Source organism: Biomphalaria glabrata, chromosome 2, assembly GCF_947242115.1.
Source record: "Biomphalaria glabrata chromosome 2, xgBioGlab47.1, whole genome shotgun sequence".
NCBI lineage: Eukaryota > Metazoa > Mollusca > Gastropoda > Planorbidae > Biomphalaria > Biomphalaria glabrata.
This window is the reverse complement of record NC_074712.1, coordinates 55,865,026-55,887,182: the sequence shown is the minus strand read 5'-3', so window position 1 is coordinate 55,887,182 and position 22,157 is coordinate 55,865,026. Positions and strand designations below refer to the sequence as shown.

Below are 22,157 nucleotides of genomic sequence, written 5' to 3'. Positions count from 1 at the left end.
GTTTTTGTAAGGTTTGTATAAGATGAGCTGATCATGCCTAGTGACTAGAAAGTTACTGTCAGTTTTTGTAAGGTTGGTATAAGATAAGCTGATCATGCCTCATTGCAAGTGAGAAGAAAGTTAGTGACTCATTTTTAGTAAAAACCAAATTTGTATAGATCTAGGTGACAGATCTAGATCTAGCTCTTTTTTTTTTTTTCTTTCTGAAACTAAAATAACTACTTTGATGTATTAGGCCTACCTTGGAAATAAAGTATTTTGAACATTTTTTTGTTCTAAATATATTAAATGGTAATATTTAAAACTTGACCTATTTTTCTATTTTCTTTTATGCTCATATATTTTTTAATTATAAGAGTTTTAATTCTGAGTTACCCATCTTTTCTAAGAGTAAAACATGACCTTTTAATGACTACATAAATAAACTTTGTTTCTTTTAGTACTCAAAACTTTAAAAAAAAAACAACACTATTATAATGTTATACAACCTGTAACCTTACTTTCTTTCAGAAAATATTCTTTAATAACATCCAGTGCTGAGAGACCATTAGCAACTTTTTGTAGACCTGAAACGACTTGGTTAATGTTGCTGCTCAAAGGTTTGTTTTTGGCCAAAATGTTCACAATAAGTTGTACACTGAAAAAAAGGATACACATAAATAATTTCACATTTGAATTTCATAGGCACTTCTTAGTCAACTATCCTTTATGTAAGTTAATTACAAAATATGCTATTCTGTATCAACATTGCACAATCTATTTCACTAGATACACACCAATAGTTTTTTGGTTACATGCATTATAGATCATGCTATGAAACACTTCCATCTAATCCAATAGGCAAAGTCAAACCTCACAAAGCATGAACATGCACTTAGTAAAAACAAAACCCAGACCAACCTTTTGGACATATCAGTGAAGGTGTTGTTCACTAGAAGTTTGTCTAAAACATCAGTGTTGTCTTTCAGGATATTACTGTTGATGTTCTGTAACAAATTTATCAAGAATGTGATGACATCAGAAAACTGTGTGAACATCTGCACTGAGGATGTAACCAATGCTGTCAGATCATCTACAGTGGCTTGAAATATTAACTGAGAATAGAAAATGAAATACATTTTCAGACAGTACAATGAGCAATAAAAAATAATACTATACTGTAACGTAAAACAACTTTGACAATTCTATAAATATTTAATGCTTGTGAAATAATATTATATATATATACTATAAAGTATCTTATCTTATATAATACACACGTTACTTCAAAAAAGAAGATGATTATGTCCTACGCGTCATGCATTCAGTCATGCATATTAACCAATGACTTAAATTCTGCCAAGTCACTGGTTTTCCTGGCCAGCTCAGGTAACCCATTCCATGCTCTGATAGCACTATGAAAGAAGGAGTATTTGTACAAATTTGTCCTAGCATATGGGACGAGGAATGTGCCTTTATCTTTGTGTCTTTCTGAGTATTTTACTAAATTTTGCTTTTGTATTTGAAGATTATGGTTAAGTGTTTTATGTATAATTGCTACTTTACTTTTGAGTCTTCTGTCCTGAAGGCTTTCTAAATTTGGTGATTTTACTAAAGGTGTTACTCTAGTCAATTGTGAATATTCGTTTGTTATGAATCTCACTGCTCTATTTTGTGTCTGTTCCAATTTCTTAATGTTTTCTTGAGTTGAGGGGTATGTAGTAGAATGTTGAAGTAGATATTTGTAAGGAGTATGTGTCTCAATTAGAAATCAAAATCATTTGACCAATCTTGATGAAACTTTGCACAAATGTTCCTTGGGTGCTAACTGGAACCGTGATGTATGTATAGTAGCCCTAAAACAAACTAAAGACCCTCAAAAAAAAAAGTTGCCCAACTCTATGAAAGTATTAGTATTTGATGAATCAAGGCCATGTTTACCATGTTTAGATCGAAAGGATCTAGATCTAATTTTTAAAACTACACTTTCCACATATAGTTTTTTACTTTGACACATGAAAATACAAAATATATCCTCTTGATTTCATTATTTAATAAGATTAACCTTCAAATTTGTTTCAAAAGCATTTTTACATGAATTCGTTCCTTATATCTGCGAATTTAGAAGTCCTGACGTACATTCCTTCATTAGACAAGACTGAAATGTTACACATCTCTCTATTCCTAGGTCTAAAACTCTAATTCAACTCTAATATGATAGAACTTCTCTTCTTCGCAAAGATAGTTTTATACTCTAACACATAAACATATATAGCTAGTCCATTAATTTCATATTTTAATCAAATTAACATTCAAATTTATTTTTCTAAAGCATTTTTCATACATTCGTTCACTATAGCTGCTAAGCCGTATTGACATACATTTTAATATTTCCATTCATGATTCGTACATCTAACAAAAAAGGACACGCATGCGCAGAACAAAGCCTCCACGCACATGCAGAAAGAACTCTATCCAAGCCAATATTTAACAAGAGATTATTCTAGATCTAGATATCTATAATTCAAGATCTAATTCAAAGATGATACTTTATTGATTCAAAGATGTACTTTATACTTTAACACATGAACATACAAAATAAAGTCTATTCATTTCATATTTTAATCAAATATATGCAGGTCTACAAGCAAATATTTTTATTTGAAAAAATGGATTTAGGTCGATTAGCTATTTTGATAGCTCCATTCATACTATTTTTACATTCACGCATTCACTTTACTTATAACATTATTATTTTGTTTAATCAACAGAGATACGCAAATTAAGACCCACGGGCAACATATGGCTAGTATATATATATATATACACATATATGGAGGCGCAGTGGCTTAGCGGTAAAGCGCTTGGCTACTGAACCGGGGTCCGGAACATGGTGAAGACTGGGATTTTAATTTTGGGATCCTGTGGCGCCTCTGAGTCCACCCAGCTCTAATGGGTACCTGACATTAGTTGTGGAAAAGTAAAGGTGGTTGGTCATTATGCTGGCCACATGATACCTTCATTAACCATAGGCCACATAAATAGATGACCTTTACATCATCTGCCCTATAGACCACAAGGTCTGAAAGGGGAACTTCTTTCATATATATATAATTAATTAATTCACAACAGTAATTCCATTTTAAATTAATAATAATAATAATTTAATAATCTTCATTATCCATAAGGAGATTTGTCCTACAATTTGTACATTACACCAAACAAAACATAATAATTATAGAAAACAAAAATATACATTCACACCAGAAGCACTCTTAATTTACACGTGAAATGCTTATATCAGAGAATTGAATTTGATTTAATTAATGATTTGATTGCCAGGGGAACATAAGAGTGTTTGTGTCTGTTTGTCTTGCTATCAGTGTCTTGTATCTCTTTTGTGATGGTAAAATCACAAAATCCTGACCCGAAGGGAGATTTCTAAAATCTTTTTAGCTTAATAAAGTGAAGTGAAATGTAGTTCTTTTTAATATCTGTTTTTTTTCCAAAATAAAGATTTTTATTTAACTATTTGAGAAAAATTGTTAATTCATGCTTTTTAAAAAGAATATCATGCATAAAAAAATATTTGTCCTTATATTTTACTCACACTGCTAACAATAGTGGAATTCTGTGAAGAGTTTCTCAGGTATTCTGCAGTTTGGTACACTTTCATATTGCAAAGGTAACTACTGATATTGGTGACACTGACTGAAGAGTTTACTGGTAAAGTAATTATTGTTGACAGATAAGTAGAATCACATAAAATACCAACTATGCCTGGAACTGACTGCTGAAATATATTTGTCTGAAAAGGTAAAAGTAAGATTGAAGCTATACAGTGAATTAGAATAAGAAAACTCAAACATCTCCATAATTTTTGTGCTCTTAGAAATTTTATAGTTGGTCACAAAGTTAGTTCATAAGTACTCACTCTATTGTTGCCAATCCTTGCATTGATAAAACTGTAGACTACTGAACTGGGAAGTCCCAAAATGTTAGTCAAATACAAGGTTATGTTTGCATTAGTTTGGAACAATTGGGAGACAGTAAGTGAACCTGAGAAATAAGAAAGAGATTAAGAAGATGTACTAAATTAATCACTACTCAAATATCTAAATATGAGCAGATACTTTCTTATACAAAATTTACACTACAAGCAGATAACTTCAGAAATTAAAGTTAGCGTTTTTTTTATAATATATATTTAGCTCGCATGACCTTTTCACAAAAATTGTATTTTTAACAATAATTAAACAATAACATATTTTTATTATAATTCTTTACAATAAATATTGCTAATTGCTTATATATTATTAATAGTAATTAACCTTTGTTAGGGGTGCTGATAAAATTAAATGCAAAATCAAAAAGTATTGCCAAGTCTGGATCTTTTAACAGTAGCTGCGTTGCTGGAAGTTGAAAAAAGCTCACAATTTCCTTCACAGAAGTAAGCATGCTTTAGAATGATATGAAAACAAAGGATAAATAGCCTTAATTTATTTTTAGATATGTGCATTTCACAAATTAAAAAAAAGTGTTATAAATTGTTTAATAAATTAAAACCTTAAAGCATTTATATAAATATTTCAAACAAATAGTTTTAAAAAGTCCCAAATTTGATTGAGAGTGCTTAACAATCTATTTATATTAATTAAAAATAAATTCACTGGCATCAAAAACATTTTTTTAAAAATTTTAACGAATTTTGTAGGTACAACTACCCTTACCTCACTAAAAACTTTTCTCTTTTACATTTTCTTTGTAAACAAACAATTGTGATGTCTTTAGAAATTGTTCATATGAATAAGGTTTACTTCCACAACTAATGAATATTATGCTCTCAGTAAAAGGCATAAATTACTAGTAACACTTATCAAATAAACAGCTAGTCCATAATTAGTGTATCAATCTGTTGCACTTACTCCACAGGTAATATATTAGTTGTAATGATACTGTTCAGAATATTATTTCCAGTTTGATTATTATTACTAGTAGTAATGAGCTTAAAAGTTGTCAGAACTTTAGACAGCAGCAGATAAATACTGGTCAAGTTGGCAGCTTGGTCAGAGACAGTGCCATTACTCAGAGGAGTCAATTTATTTACTGTTTCATTGATCTGTAAATGAGTAGACAAAACCTTCAATAAGTCAAATTTTAAAAACAAGTCGTAATATGTTTCAACTCTGTATATAATTAAAAACTAAATTTCATTTTCATTCTACAATTTTTTGAAATTATGAAAAAAAGGTATCTTCTGAAAGAAAACCTGTAAAACATGCACCCATTGTTAATCTCTGGGATCGAACACTTTGCCATAATTATTATTATTATACAAAATGTATGTATGGAATGTGTATGTACCTGAACACAGAGCTGTTACAACACATTGTGATTACTTAGGGATTTAATTTAGCATAAATTACTTTTACTAGTATTTTCACAATAAAACAGCCACACTCTATTATAACTTAGTGCACTTCTTTATATTTATCTGTAAAGTCATCTACAGTTTGAAGCTGCTCATTACTTTACTTACTTTATTGATCAAGTCTGTGAGTGGGAAGTTTGATGTCAGATTCAATACTGCTTCAAGTGGACTGTTCCCACATAGTATACCACCTAGACTTTTTACTTCATTTATGTTCATGATGACTGAAAGTTTGTTAAACAGTTTGCTGCATGCAGAATTAAAACCACTTCCATTCACTAGTGAAGCCTTTCAATGAGAAAAAAAAAAGAGTATTTGAGCAAACATCAGAAATTATTTTAAAATAAAGAAAAATTCATTACAAATAGTTGATCTAAATATTGTTCTCTTGTATACATATTATTAAGTTATGTTTCCATTTAAACCTTAAGATTTGTATTGTTTTTGCTCTATATGTTTAGGGCATTCCTTCAGAAATGAAGATTTTTACATTCTAGCCTAAACCTGCTTCAAAACGACAGGGAATGGAAACAGGAGGGATTCAAAGAAGGACTACTATGATGACAGTCAGGTGCACATACAACATGACCAGGCAATCATAATCTATGAAGCAATATAAGCAGAATATCCATTTTTATGATGATCAGTTATACAGCTGCTATAAAGCAAGTACAATAACTTTCTCTAACATCTGCTGGGTATCTAATCTTAAAAATCTTACTGTGAAATATTTAATTAGTAGATCTAATTTCCCTTCCCTTTTGGATTTTCTCCTTCTTTATTACTGTAGTACTTTTGAGTGTACATTTTCTTCCCCTCTTTGCAATATCTGTCTAGTCATTTGCTAAAAGCTATCAAATGTTGGCAATTACTTACTAATGAAAATGTTGGATCCAGCACTGTTTCCACAAGAGAAAGAATTACTAGAGGATATTTATTGCTAATCTGACTCAAGCTGTTTACATATATATCAGTTAGAGTTTGAAGAGTCTGCTTAATATCTGAAATAAAATTTGCTTTGTTAGTTTTTTATTTTAATTCTAACTCTCCATAAAGTGAACAATTTTAACAACATGCTAATGAAAAAAAAATCTAACCAAACAATGTATTTGCAATAGTGTTAGTCAACTCCAGTCCTTGGTTGATAACGTTAGCTGCAACTTGTATAGAGGGCCAGTTTTGTTGTTTTTCCAATGTTTCTTGGAGAAATTTTGTACTGTCAATCATTCCTCTAAATATATTTGATTTATTATTAAGTAAGACAGTTAAACAACAAATGCAAATATTATTTATCTAACTCTCTTTTTTAAAATCTATTTTGTAATTAATTAACTATTGTAGAAAATTTATTTTACTGTGAAAGAAGTGAATTATTCTTTTTGATCTCATCTGATATTTTGGTAAGATAATCCAGCAAAAGAAAAGTTGTCTGCCCACCAATATCTGATGAAAGTAGGTTTATATTTTGTACCAGTGCTGTAACAGGCTCCATAAATGTCTGTCAAAAGAATATTAAATTGAATGATGTATATGAATTATACCATTGCGCCTTAAAATATCAAAACTGATACAATGTTCAACAATTATAAATATTAATAAAGATATTTTTTTAATATGATGCTAAATTATCACAAAACTATAAGTGAATGAGTATATAAAATGTTAACAAAATATGTGAACTTCATCAATTTGATTAATAGAATATTATAATAAAAAGTAATCAAACAGTTCAAGAGAATTGTATATTCTTACTTGAGCAGACAGGGTCCAGTTACCTTCCTTCAATTGATTGATGTTTTCTCCAAGTTTGATAATATCTTGTAAAACAGACCAAAGTGTTGAATTATCTAATCCTGCGACAATCATAAGAGGTTTCACACCCAGCATAAAGCTTTTAATCCTAGTGATATGATAACAATGTAGTAAAGAATATAAAAAAACAAACACTGTGTAAGATAATGATCATTCAACATTCAGGATGTAACTTAGGTGAAAAGGTGTTAAACTGAAAATAATTTTTTAAAATAAAATACTTGAATTTGTAAATTATTGTTCTGAATCAAATTAGTTTTCAATATTTTTATAAATTATGTTGATTGCTTTGATTTTGTTTCAATACTTATATTTATATCTCCAATATCAATCATCACAATCTGTATATACAAATATAATACTTTAATGATAGACATGTTTTTTTTTAGTTCTGTATGTAATTATCACAAAACATTTCATACATTGACTACTTAATATAAACAATAACACCTCAAATATAAACATTAACCCTACTACTTATATAAACAATAACAGTACTACTATTATAAACATTCATACTACTAGTAATATAAACACTAACACTACTACTAATATAAACACTAAAGTGTAATGACCTGGGAACAACATCTGTCAATGAGCTAAACATTCCTATCCAGGATGACAATGTTTTAACCTCCTGCAAGACACTGTAAACACCTGCTAATTTCTCAAGGGCCCTGAATACTGGTTCTGATGTCATCAAAATTTCAGTCATCTGAGCCACATCATCCAAGACTGAACTCAAGTGACTCGTAGAAATAAACCTTTCTTTCATTTCCTCAATATACTGTACCTGAGATTGAAAGTAAAAAATACATAAAGAAAAGAAAAACTTCTGTTATTTGTATTTCTTATATGGAGAGAGAAATGCCAACAATAAAATATGACAGACATCCTGAACTAAGTACTAAATCATTATTTATTCTTTTTTCAATCTTTAAAAAAATGAAACATTTCTATCAAAGAGACTGTGAAATACAACTTAAAAGGACCAGGATTAAAAAAATTAAGAATGGCAATTTTTTTTTGTTAAAATAATTCCAATGGAAATAATAGATCGAAGCAGACTTGACATTACTTTCTAAGTTTGAGCTAGCAGATCTAGACTAAAAGTTAAGTGTCAACACTTACAAGTTGTACTAAAGATGTTAGATTCAGGTGTGGAACAATTTTGTATAACAACTGTGTAGCTTCAGATGTGTTTAATACACACAAAGACTCTGAGATATCCACAATGCTTGCATTAGCAGGAAATAAAATGTAACTCTGCAGCTGACTAGGATCACAGGTAACATTTTTTAGATTGGAGAAGCTTGACCAGTTTAAGAGCTGTGATGCAAAATACTAAAATTGAATAATTAATGTATAATAATAATTAAACAGTAACAAAAATTTAATTTAGTTAATGAAGGAAAATTTGAAAAATGAAATAGATTTTGAAAATCAGACAAAACCTCCCGATTCTACAGATTATATTAAAATGTCTCATCAGGTATTGATTTATACCTTAGAAAAATTTAATTTTGCCATCAAAATATCTTTGGTTTCCTCAAAAGTGAGAACTTTAAATTCATTGACCAATATGTTTGTAACTTGCGAAAGATCTCTGAGGTAATACTTTATGTAGGTCATATTTTCTGAAAACAGAAATGAATGCCATAACTGACTTTGATTAAATTGGTCCAAATACTTAGAATAATCTTTTTATTCAAACATTACAATTTTAAAAAGTACGGTACTATACGGTAATATACAAAATTCACTCACCTAATTTCTCAAATACTATTTGATTTTGTATGATGTTTTGAACTAGACTTATTAAGCCATTGCTATTATTGGAAATTTCAAGCAAATATAAAGTTTCATTGGATGCAAAAATTTGACCCAAATCTTGGGCAACCAGAGCAAAACTGGAGGACAAAAAAAATGGATTAAAATAAACGAGATGACATTATCACTTAATTATAAATATTGAATGTAGAAAGTTTAGGTAATTATAGAATTATTTCAAATTTATTTAGATATAGTTAAAATAACTTGTAAGCTATTCTCATTTAAGTAATGAAACATACTTTTTGGAATTATATTCAGCTTGATTGTGCCTCTCTTCTTTAGCATAGCAATGATTATCTAAGTTACATAAAAAAGTTTGTAGAAATGGTACTAGCCCAGCACTTGGCATGGCTCTAGCTTGGTAATAACCTGGTTTGAATATAAGACAGTTTTAATAAGACTTTAATATTTTTTTTACTTTATTATCATAATTAAGTTAATCCATGTTAATTAAGATCTAGGTTCACAGTCAGCAATAAGCAAACAACTACCATTAGTGTCATGGCAGAGAACAACACTATCTTGAACGATTTTTAACTTTAATTTTTTTTTTTACTTTTATTATCATAATTAAGTTAATCCCAATAATGTGTTCTATGTTAAATTTCACAACAGGTATTCCACTTCTGATAATCCCAATAATGTGTTCTATGTTTACATTTTAATTTCTAATATTTATTTTACATTCACAAGACATTTTTTAAAGAAATAAAATGCAATAAGAGAGAAAGAAATATAAAGCAAATATAGAGAAATGTGGGTTCAATATAATGTTACCTAGATAAAAATGTCAAAAATAAAATAAAGTTTGGGAGTGACAGTGAAATAAACAGACTAAATAAACAATGTCAAACAAAGACGCTAAAGTGAAAAATCACTCTTCTCAACTTAAAAATAAAAATTTACTTTATGCTACAAACAAAAGAGCTTAGAAATTTGGTTTTGTGATGCTAAAAAATTAAATAAAAATTATTTTTTCTTTTATATGCTTTTATAATAGGTAGTTTATCAATTCTTCTGTACTCTTTTACAAACAAAAAAAAAAAAAAGTCATTTATAACATTGCCCCCATTTACGATAATTCAAAGATGAATGAAATGTTCAACTTACAGTCATTAAATTTCACAACAGGTATTCCACTTCTGATAAGTGACAAACCTCCTACCATAACGACAGGCCATAGAAACTCCAAAATAAGGACAGCCTAAAATGAAAAATTACCTTGCAACATTTATATAAATAAATAAACATCAATTTATTCATAATGCAGGTTATATATATATTTTTTTTTACATGTTTCAGATGTTCCTTCCTAATTGAAAATTATTACATTCTAGTCCAAACCTCTCATAAGATGGCAGGGTCTGAACCTCATGCCATGAAGATGACAGTTCAGAGTGCATAGCACATGACCTGGCAACTATCCAGAAATGCATAAATTATTTTCATGAAAGCAAAGAGGGACAGCTTTCAAAACCTTTATTTCCAACTAAACAGATTACTTGATTTTAATGCACAGACATTGACTTCATATTTTCAACTCCCAACAAATATGACTACTAAATGGATTAGTCTTCTCTGGCAAGAAAAAATAGATGGGAAACTAAGTATAAATGGGCAACTAAGTAAATTTCAAATAGCCTTAATGCAGCTGACTTTGTGTGAGTTTTAGCAGGCTTCTTTGCGATAAATAAAAACACAGTTACAAAAAGTGCAAATTAGTTTTCTTTTAATGATGATGTCATCTGCGTCTCTGTCTATGGGGTATACAGTTAATGAGGGTGTCATGTGGCCACCACAACGACCAATTGATTTTCCTTTTCCCCAACTAATGTCAGGTACCCATTAGAGCTGGGTGGACACAGAGGTACCCTAAAGATCTAGAAAAAAAAATCTCAGTCTTCACCAGGATTTGACCCCTGGTTCAGATCAGAAGCCAAGTGCTTTACCACTCAGCCACTGTGCCTCCCATCTGCATCTCATTCAATTCAAAATCCCCCCTTTCCCTAAATGTCTCTGGTCTCAGTTCAAGTAGAGTAAATTAAAGCTCAATTTGATTTTTCCCAAACAACTAGCATTATGAATCCACTTCTTCAACTTGAAAAGGCCAATAATGATATGCCTTATTAGTTCGTAGGACATGTATCTTATAGATCTAGACTAGATTAATAAAAGCCAAGAGATTTTTTTGTCGATGGGAAGAAAAGTGGCTGCATAGCTAAGATTAAGATCTAGGCATACTACAAAGAAGACATAGTCCTACTAGACTATATGTGGATATTAAAGATTAAACTAAGAGATGGTGACAAAGAAAGCGTGGACAGTAGATCTATAATATAATGACCTCAGCTCTGGAAAAAATGTGAGCCAAACGTCTGGTTCCTCTATTTTAGTTCTAGATTCTGATAGGCTCTCTCTGTGGCATTTTACGTCTCTTGAGATTATCTTTTCCCCTTGCAACTTCTTGTGTGACTAAAGAGGCCAATCCTTGATACACAGGTTGGGCATATGATAATATATGTAATAATCAGGCACCGTTGCATTTTCACCCTTCTTAGTTCTTTCTATAACACTTGACAACTGTTGTGTATGCCTATGGCATCTGCAATCCGGGACCATTCCTTTATCACAGTTTATGCTCGCTCTGCATATCCATGTGGATCTATATCCAGTGCCACTTTTCCCCAGCTGCTAGTGTCGATACTACTAGGCTCTACCACCGAAGCAAATACCACCTTTACATCACTGCATGTAATGATGTTGTAATTAAGTGAGGGGATGTGAAACCTTCAAACGGATTGCGAGGGCGAGGGGCCTATTGAACTATTCTGAGTTGTGATTAGGTTTTGTATTAGAAAATAAATTCGTTTTTTTCATACTTTACTAAGTACAAAATCACTGTGAAATTAACTTTACGAGCCATCTAGGTCTATCTACAGTAGATAGTAGTTTTCCAACAAAAAAGCTGATAAACATTCTTTCAGATCTGCCTTTAACTTTATAGATCTATCGCTTTTGTTTTGCTTTTTTTTTTTAAAGAGATCGACATAGATTTAGATCTATATTAGAGTATATTTGTATGCCAGTGACTATTAAAGTAAATTAAGAATTTGAACTTCTTGTTTTGGCTAAAATTCGCCTTATTATAACATTTTTATTAAATGAAAGCTGACAATGCCGTTTTTTTTTTGTTTTTTTTTTTTCAAATTGCTAAGGATCATATTGAATGAGACCCAGAAATGACAATTTTGTCTGTTTTAAAGGAGATTTGCATCAGTTTTCAGAAGATCTTAATAATTTCAGGAGATTTTCATGACTTTTCCGTATATTTTACAATTTCAGGAGAATTCCAGAAACCCTTTAATAATAAGTTAAAATGGTTTATTTTAATAATTTACACCTAGAATTCGCGCGGGGACAATGAAAGTGCGGGGCCCACCTCGGCCGCATAGGATTGCAGTGCCATAACACTGGCCCCGACCACAGCTCACGTCGAGTCGTTTACATTGCATCTTTTGCCTAGAAGTATTGGGATATTTTTGGCTTCGAAAAAAAGTATTTGCGGTGTAACTACTTAAATGGTTACGTTCAGACAATATTGCAACTGAGTCTTTAGTACGAAACATCAAGTGATGCAAAATCTCTAGAGTAAAACCATAGACATATTTATATATGTCTATAAGTAAAACATAATGAACTATTTGTTACTTTTAACAAAATAAAATGACAGAAAGACTTAAAAACATCGTGTTAGTATTCTAAAGAAGGATTCACCCATTTTTAATTAAATTTTTGGACAAAAAAAGTCGGAGCAGTCGCTTCTTTTGTATATCGATAAAACTAAAAAAAAAACCCACAAAAAACAGAAGTCATGTCAAGAATTCACCCAATCTAATCAGCCCCAAAGATCCCGTAAATTGACATTTCCTTAACGTGGTAGTCAATGGTAGACCACTTCACATATCAAAGAAGCATGGTATCGAATGATGCATCGTTTTCAAGGGAAGTTGAAAACCGTCTGGCCAGGGCCAGAAGTGCTTTGGACGCCTCCAGGAGTCAGTTGGCGGATTAATTGCTCCTCATGCCTACAAAATCAGTGTCTACCAAGCAGTGGTTCTCTCAACCCTTCTATATAGATCTCCTGGATCTGAGACATGAATACTATACACTGTATACAGAAAGCAACTTCTTAAACGTTTTCACCAAAGATGTTTTCGTTTCATCAAGGACATACGATGGCTAGACCGCAAACAGCAATGTTCTAGCGAACGCCGGTATGGACAGCATAGAGGGATTTCTTATGGTCCGACAGTTACGCTGGAGAAAGCACTATCCGGCAAAAGGGCAGTCTTTTTTTCTTTTTTTGTGAGATGAAAGTTGGTAGACGTAACCAGATGTCCCACAGAAACGCTTTAAAGAACAGTTTAGGCAACAACTCGATTTAACTGACATAGAAGAGGGCATCTGGCTGAAGGCGGCTTCAGAACGAGAAAAATGGAGATATTTTTTTTACAAAGGCCGAGCGATACACAAAATAAAATCCACTGCCAAGGACAGAGGTAGACGGCGAAAAGAGAATTTAAATTTTTAAATCGACCACCGGAATATATTATGCTTGGTTATGTTTGCGTTGGATGTGGCAAACCATGTGGGTCGTAGATGGTGCTTCGTAGCCACGTATAATACTGCACTCCTCCTAGTGCGCAAATGTTAAATTAGGTCTATTGATTCAATAAAACTTGTTATGTTTGCAAAGAAATGTTTTAGTGTACTGCAGTAAGCCAGTGGCTTAGACCGCTTATGTCACTTACAAATATGAAAACCTATAAATAACAAATTTGTTTGTGTAGTTCGTCATCGGAGTTCACAAAACATTTTCAGAAAATAAAGCAAATTTAATAAATTCTGTCAAGCATAATAGAGAAAAATGGTTCAGATTGGATCTCCTTTAGTATTTTTGCAAAAAAAAAAATGCATTGCATAACAGGTCTAATATCTCGTTTTGAATCTGTGGGTCGAGGTAAAGGCTTAGGTTTTTGTTTCCTTAAGAATGTATGTACTGCTAAAACAGTGTCACCAAAACTCTTCGCGGTGACCACTTGTGACTTAATTAAAGGCTGTTTCATTCTTAAGTTAAAACTAACATTCACTATGCGATGTATTACTTTCAGTCAGTAAATGTCAACTTCTTCAATGTGCTTCTTGTTTGCATCATCCACCGTTCTCAGTCGTTCATGGTGTCTGTATGTTTGGCAAGCTTGTTGATGGAGTTAGGTAATTATATATAGTAGGCCTATCTTTTTTTTTTGACGATACGGTTGGAAAACATTGGTGCTGTCTCAGGGTATAAACCCGAGACCATCGAGACCATCCGAACGACTCTCCGGTGCACATACCAGACGACAAAGCAGTCATTCAATTGAAACACAATATTTTTTTATAAATGTAATTATGGCTCTATCTTAAGTTTTTTTTTTGTGTTATAAACCTTCTCCCCAATTTAGTCATGATAAGTCGATAAAAAGTCAACATATTAAACGATTCCCTAAGTAAAAGAATATGATGTTTCTTTTGCTTGCTTAATATATATCTAATATTAAGTTTAAATGTACTTTAAAAAAAAAGCAGAAAAAAGGTAATACTATCAACGGGTTAATTAACATAGAGGGAAAAAAACAACAAAAGAAATAATGGGACTCAACCGTCACCACATTACAATAAGCCTGATGAAAGCAGTTCCTTATACCATCTTTAGGTGAAAACATGGGTTAATGTTTTAAGTTAATTTTGAAGTTAATATAAAGTTTGATATGACGTTTAGGAAATTTTAAGGAAACTTTTTAAATTTTTTAACCATTTTTTTTTATACAAAATTGCAGTGTAGGGTAGGCCACAATAGGTCATTAGTCATTGGACCAGGCGATATGAAACCCCTACGAGTCATGCAGTGCCGTATATAGAATTGAAAAGACGTTTGAAAAGCTATTTGAGATATGGGGGCCCCATATAAGTCCAGATATTACTACTAAATATTTTTGAAAGCCCTAAGCTAGAGCTTATGTTTCATAGAGGTAAATCCGGCCCTGGCTCTATGGTTGTTACACCATCGGATGTGGGCCCCTAAATGGTCGTGGGCACGGGTTCATTGAACCCCTTCGCGCCATGGATGCTACGCCACTGTATATGTGTGTGTTTTGTTATGTAAAATAATAATAAAAATATCAACGTCATGTTGTATGATCACGAGATAAGATCAAAAGGCCTTTGAAAAACAATATTGTAAGGAGCAAGGCCTTGAGTGGGAAAGCAAGCAGACGAATAGATGATAGATAGTAGCATTAATACACAAAACACTGAATTATAATTTACAAATACAAAAAAACACACAATAAAACCTAATAAAATACACAGAAAGACACATTTCTTTTTTCATATTATAGGACAAATTCGCGTAATTGCTCCTACTTTCCTTGTGCATTTAGAGCATGGAATGAGTTGCCTAAATCAGCAAGAAAAACGACTTAGCAGAGTATACGTCACTGATTAACATGCAATACCAGAGCACCCGCCTCCTCTCTCTGTGGGAGCTAATAGCGTTCATCCGGATACTAGCTGGTTAAGGGCGACCGAACAAATTTTTTTTTGGTTTGGGAATAACGCCACTGGTAAAAGTTTGAGAAAAACTTGTAGGCCTATATATATATTGTATATATTGTATTATATATATATATACATATATTGCAATGTAAGCTCTTAAAATGACATTTTTGGTTTCGAAATATCGTTCAGCTTTGGTAAAGAAAGCATCTCATGAACTGTATATTTTAATCGATTCACTTGGCATAAACAAAAAAAACAACACGTAACCAGGAGGTGCAAATCAAAATGGTTTATTTCGTAAATAAAGAGTCATACAGTGCTGTTATGTTATGTGCGGTTACAGTATAAAAATAATTGGTACATGTAAAGTAAATATACTATTACTTTAGTCCGACATAGACAAAAAACAAAGGGACGAGGGTGTGTGAGAAGGATTCCTTGTTTTGTACTGTGGCCTAGCTCCTATAGTTACTTCAACCAATCAGCATCCAGTAAGTGTGACGATCAGGGGCAGACTGGCTATATGGGCCTTCGGGCAAATGCCTGGTGGGCCGGTACCCCAATTGGCCGGTAGGGCCACCGAAAGGGTCGCATGCAAGCTACTAAGACACGTATTACATTGTTTAAGATTTTATAATATTCTCTTATAAAAGGGGCCATCTAAGCATCGTGTTAAAATGTTTTACAGACTCGACAGTGTAGGCCTAATACTACTTATAGCTAATTATCACAAAGGGATTGAATCTATAGACTTTATCAAAGCCAACAAACTTGAAAAATGTCAAATGATGCCTGTGACTCATGAAGAGAATTAGAAAAAAGTTGAAATTATGATTATTACATAACTGATAAGCATATGAATATACAGTGGATTCTCAATGTCTTTGACGCAGGACGACGAGAGATGGGAGCGGGAAGGATTTGAACCCGGGACCATCGATAAATCCAAACGACAGTCCAACGCGCAAACCGCACGACCAGACGCCTTACTTTATTCTTTATACTATAGATATATAGGGTGCGTCAAAAAAAATGTATACACACTTTAAACTGTCATAGACATTTTATTTTTCGTTCTACAATGCTAAATTTCTGGACCTGGAAAGCTTAATGTCCAAGGGAAAAATTGATGTGACTAATGCGACTTGCGAGTAATATTCAAACTGGTGGCCTTCAGCATTACTAATTGCAACATGGCGGACGTGCGTTTGAGTTTAGAAGAGCGGAAGCAGATAATTAAGTGGTACTGGAAGTTTGAGAATGTTGCTGCGGTTCGAAGACAGTGGAGACATGAGTATGGTACAGAACCACCTTCAAGGTTAACAATGACACGTCTATGAGACAAATTTGAAATTCATGGAACAGTGTGTGATGTGCATAAAGGTCAATCAGGGCGACCTCGTACAGCTACAAGTGATGAGTCCACAACTGCGGTCTTGTTTCAGCGTTCACCTAAAAAATCATCAAGGCAAGCGTCACGTGAGAGTGATGGAAGTGCTAGTAGTGTGCTACGCATTCTGAGGAGAGGCAAGTTTCGTGTGTACATTTCAAGGCTGGTGCAACAGCTAAGTGACGACGATCCAGATCCAAAGTTAGAATTTTGTGAATGGGTTCAGGAGAGGGTGAGACGTGAACCGGGATTTATGGGTGGCATAATTTGGTCGGATGTATTTTTTCAATTGGACATTAAGCTTTCCATGTCCAGAAATTTAGTATTGTAGAACGGGAAATAAATTGTCTATAATAGTACAAAGTGTGTATAAATTTTTTGGACGCACCCTGGTATATATATATATATATATATATATATATATATATATATATATATATATATATATATATATTAATTTATTAATTAATTTATTTATTTTATTAAATCTAGATCTGTACTTGCTTCAGATAGTCGGTAAATTAACACTGCTGATGTCACATTTGAGTGATTGGACTGACACATGTTGTGTCGGAAAATTGTGAAGGAATCGGTGTTGGTACCCATAAAAATGGCCAAGGTAATAGATCTACCCGCCCCGTAAATAGTTCTATATTTACAAGAGGATATAACAAGGAGCCTACTATAACTCATAGACAGTGTTTCGTCTTTTTCTAGGTCTGTGAATGCAGTCATGCGTGACATAAGTGAAGTAATAAGTTTACTTCTAATATTCAATGTGCAATTTGAATAGTCTCGCATGACTTAATATCAATTGACGTGAAGGTACTCGATCTACTAGATGTCTTGTATTATGTATATGGTACGCAGCACACCCAGTTCTGTTGTACCTAAATATATTCTTAAACGTATTTATTTTTATCAGAGGCTAAATGAAAGCGTGCTTAACTTTTTTTTTTACAAAGCTTATATCAACTCACTCTGTCTGTCTGTCTGTCTGGTAAAAAGTGTGTACACGTTATTTCTCCCACACCCATTCTCGGATCAAGGTGAAACAATTATTCATTGACATAGACAAGAAAAAAATCAAGAAAAAAAGTAACCAATTAGACAATTAATTACTGATAATTCATTATTTTGTTTAATAGTAATAATGGAAACTAATCTTTCACTATTCACATATATGGCTAAATTTGTTGGGTTTAGTCCGCTTAAATAATTGTTAACGCTATTTCTCCCTCACACATTCTCCGATCAAGTTGATTCTTTAAATAAATTATTTATTATTATAACAAAACATGAATTAATTTTTAAAAACTCAATTAGTCAATTAAGTATTGGTAATTAATTATTTTGTTTGATATCGAATGAGGGAAATAACTTGTACATTGTGGAATATATAGTTTTAAGGCCGGAGTTCTTCCCCTTTAGATAAGCTTTTTTAAAAAATGATTTTTAAAAATATTTTGCTTGTTTTATTGTTATCCAAATGTTGAAAAAAAAAGGTTCTAATTAAGGCAAAAGACAAAGAGGAATGGAAAAAGACGGTCGCCAAATCTTGCATGGTGCCACAACGGTCCAACAGACTAAGGGATAGGTAAAGGTAAAAAGGTGAAATCCTTTAATTAGAGTGTCAAAAGAGTTATACAATGTTGAATTATTGAATCATGATTGAATGATGTAATTAAATGTCCAAAAGATATCTTACGTTCGAGGTCTAATTTTAAATGTAAAGCTATAAATATCTAGTAGGGATGTCGAAATGTATGTAGCCTATTCTTTACGCAGTATTAGCAGTAATGTCTAACACTTACATTGTAATGGTTTTGAAGTAAACCAAGTTTGTACACAAGAGAAAAATGAGATGGTTCATTAACAAATTAATTAATTATTTCAAATCCGTGAACAACAACTGGACTAATTAGAAAAAAAAAAAGGCTACTTAATTAGGCTTACTCTAGGCGTCGATTTGAATGTGTGTGTGGGGGGGGGGGGGGGGTACATCTCGCAAAACTGACACGACGACATAAAAAAAAATAGTTTACCTTTAAAGGCTGCCTGTGTATGTGATTGATTTGTGAACACTGACTGACATTTTGTTATTAGCTACATTACATTATCTTTTTTTTTTTTGGCCACAGCTTAACACACTAAATAAGAAAAAATACAAAGACAAATACAGATTTATAGCATTCATCTATCGAGAACAGTTGTCCGATCAAACAAACAAGCAAACAAAAAAAAATGTCTCTTGCGAAATTCTGTCGTTCAACCAAGTCACTCAGGTATACTTCTATTATTAACTCTTTCTCTCCTAATTGACGATACCATCAAAAACAAACTGTTATAGGCCTAGTTATAATCCAGATTTGAGTATTAGTCAAGAACAAATGATATTATTATCAATTCTTAGAAGTAAATTATCAAATTAAGTGAAGTCGTTTCCTCTACTAATGTGGACCTTTCATACTGTTTTGTGAGAGGCATCTGCAACAATAGCAATTCATAAAGATTTAAAGAAGACTACGATTCTAGTGAGTACTTTATTACATGGCACTTTGCCAGGAAGGTTACATTTCTTTCGAATGAAGTACCATCGTTCAGTTGACACTTTTTACGCAAACAATTAGGCACGTAACAAGACATCTTTTTGAACACCAGTATATCTTTCAATCAAACCCATTACGAACGTACATGCTCCAAAGCCTAGAATATATCTCACACTTCAGTATCAACCTGTCCCGATCTTCACTTTGACTTGCGCTTTTCTTTCTAAGAGTAAAAACATAAAGACCAAAAGATAATGAATTTCGGAAGCTTACAATGCAGGAAAATGCTTGATCCCTGTGCTTACAGACCTATTAGCTGGATAAGTGGAAGGCGCGAACGCATTTATTTTTGGTGGTGGTAGTTTAGGAGAAAGCCACTGCACTATTAAAAGTAATAGAAACATTGTTTTAGGTCTGCAATCTTCTTAATTGCAAAGCTATCAATCTTGATGTGTTGAAGATGAGAAAAAAAAAGATATATGTTTCAAATATCAAAAAAAAAAATTGCAACGATTAGATCTTATTTAGCTACATCCTACTAAATTTGAACATTAACAGCGCATTAATTGCAAGCAATAATTTTGATTTCATTATTCTTTATTGAACGCAGGTATATAATCTGACATCAAGGCAGTATATTAATGTGATCTACAGCTTATTGATGAAATTGGATAGGAAATTACGTAGTTTTATGAAATATTAGACATCCACTGTGCGCCTGGTATTTTTTTAGAGGGTAATGTGAATTGTGCAGACCAATACCACTCTTTAGTCGTAACAGAGATACCCCCCCCCCTTCCAGTAGCCTAAGCGATATAAAGATCAACTCAGTCGCCATTTCGCCCTAATTGGCATAGAAGAAAGTAGCTGGCAGTAGATGGTCTTTGAAAGAGACAGTTGGACCCATTCCTTACCCTAATAGCACTAGGGAAGATGGAGCATTTATACAAATTTGTCCTAGCATATGGAGTGAGGAGGTTGGTTTTATCTTTGTGTCTTTCTGAGTATTTTATTAGATTTTGTATTTGAAGATTATGGTTCAGTGTTTTATGTATAATTGCGAATTCTATTGCCCCGGGCACACGTTTTGCTCACTACGCCTCATGTCTATTGGGGATGGAGATAGAGTGGCTAGATAGTTTGATGTCAAAGTGGCGGGCTATACATAAGTGTGTTGAGGTGCGTGACTGGCTATATAGTTTGATGTCAAAGTGGTGGGCCATACATCAGTGTGTTGAGGTGCGTGACTGGCTAGATAGTTTGATGTCAAAGTGGTGGGCCATACATAAGTATGTGTTGAGGAGCGTGACTGGCTAGATAGTTTGATGTCAAAGTGGTGGGCCATACATAAGTATGTGTTGAGGAGCGTGACTGGCTAGATAGTATGATGTCAAAGTGGTGGGCTATACATAAGTGTGTGTTGAGGTATGCTCACGTTGAACTAGTTGCACATTCTATAATATGCTAAGGTTGTATGTAATCACTAATCTTTCATATATGTAATTTTTCATTTGATCATAAAATATTTTTAAAAGCGTGCTGATCAGTAATTTGACATAAGGAGAATGAAATGGGTTGCCTGAATCAGCCAGGAAAACCAACGAGTTAGCTGACTTTAAGTCATTAATTAACATGGATGACTAGACTGACACATTAAATGTGTGGGATTTAATGATCTTTGTTGAAGTAACGTCTGTAATATAAGAAGATAAGATAAGGAATCTATTTTCAACAGTTCTTTTCATTATTGCATTAATTTGTGAAGGTAGGGAATCCGATTGGTTAAGTAAATGCATTCCCAAGTTAAACCCAGACATCTTTCAGGAACAGAAGTTGACTCCATAGTCACTTCTGTTTACACAGAAAAATGAGTTTGTGTTTATCTGCGATAATTTAACATTTAACTAGAACAAAGATTGTTTCATAGGTCTAAAAAAGATAAAAGACAACGTACCGGGTATCTTTGACGAAATAGAACATTTTTCCAAAGGAGGAACAGAAATTGATGAAATAATCCCATTTCTTTGGCTGTGTTTCTAATTCAGTACAAACTCCATGGCCAAGTATTTGGACTCTGCTTTTCCAATCTTATACAACTGGACCAAAAAAAAAAGAACTCTGAAATATCAAACACAATCTATTCATTTTCTTTCACACATGACCCGTTCCTTTCAACATCTACTCCCCCCCCCCCCCCCCCACTTTTCTGACACATTAAAAATTGTACAGCTGTTCTCGGCAAGACTGCCTAGACTAGAGGGAGAGAAAAATAATACGCCACTTTATTCGTTGTTACTTATCTCCCATTGCTAAATATTTTTTTTTTATATTATCTATCTTCGAAAAAGGTAATATAAAGGAGTAGGCCTACCATTTTCAAATGAAATATTCACGTGCTAATATAGGACATTGTCAAGAAAAAAAAGTTAATAAGAGAGTGTTATGGTTCATATATATAAGATGAGATCTTCACTCTAAGCTCCTCTCAAATGTCTTTTCACCATTCTAATGAGTTTTCTCTTTCAGACTCTTCATGTGCTTCCTCAACAGTCATCTCCCTTAA

General features: G+C 32.7%; 1 protein-coding gene across 1 annotated transcript in view; it reads right to left on the bottom strand.

Moving 5' to 3' along the window:
• LOC106056184 (glucosylceramide transporter ABCA12-like) overlaps positions 1 to 21,775 on the bottom strand; it is a 63,383-nt gene extending 41,608 nt beyond the window's left edge. The window contains exons 1-18 of the mRNA XM_056021506.1: positions 21,549 to 21,775; positions 10,166 to 10,259; positions 9,295 to 9,424; positions 8,990 to 9,132; positions 8,729 to 8,859; positions 8,354 to 8,551; positions 7,798 to 8,015; positions 7,163 to 7,310; positions 6,766 to 6,908; positions 6,508 to 6,641; positions 6,287 to 6,411; positions 5,519 to 5,698; positions 4,905 to 5,098; positions 4,311 to 4,438; positions 3,914 to 4,038; positions 3,590 to 3,787; positions 901 to 1,094; positions 501 to 637 (exon numbers count right to left, since the gene is read on the bottom strand). Coding sequence (XP_055877481.1) covers positions 501 to 637; positions 901 to 1,094; positions 3,590 to 3,787; positions 3,914 to 4,038; positions 4,311 to 4,438; positions 4,905 to 5,098; positions 5,519 to 5,698; positions 6,287 to 6,411; positions 6,508 to 6,641; positions 6,766 to 6,908; positions 7,163 to 7,310; positions 7,798 to 8,015; positions 8,354 to 8,551; positions 8,729 to 8,859; positions 8,990 to 9,132; positions 9,295 to 9,424; positions 10,166 to 10,259; positions 21,549 to 21,614 — 2,686 coding nt within the window. The 5' untranslated portion in view covers positions 21,615 to 21,775. The remainder of the gene's footprint in view (positions 1 to 500; positions 638 to 900; positions 1,095 to 3,589; positions 3,788 to 3,913; positions 4,039 to 4,310; positions 4,439 to 4,904; positions 5,099 to 5,518; positions 5,699 to 6,286; positions 6,412 to 6,507; positions 6,642 to 6,765; positions 6,909 to 7,162; positions 7,311 to 7,797; positions 8,016 to 8,353; positions 8,552 to 8,728; positions 8,860 to 8,989; positions 9,133 to 9,294; positions 9,425 to 10,165; positions 10,260 to 21,548) is intronic.
• Between the last annotated feature and the right edge of the window lie 382 nt (positions 21,776 to 22,157).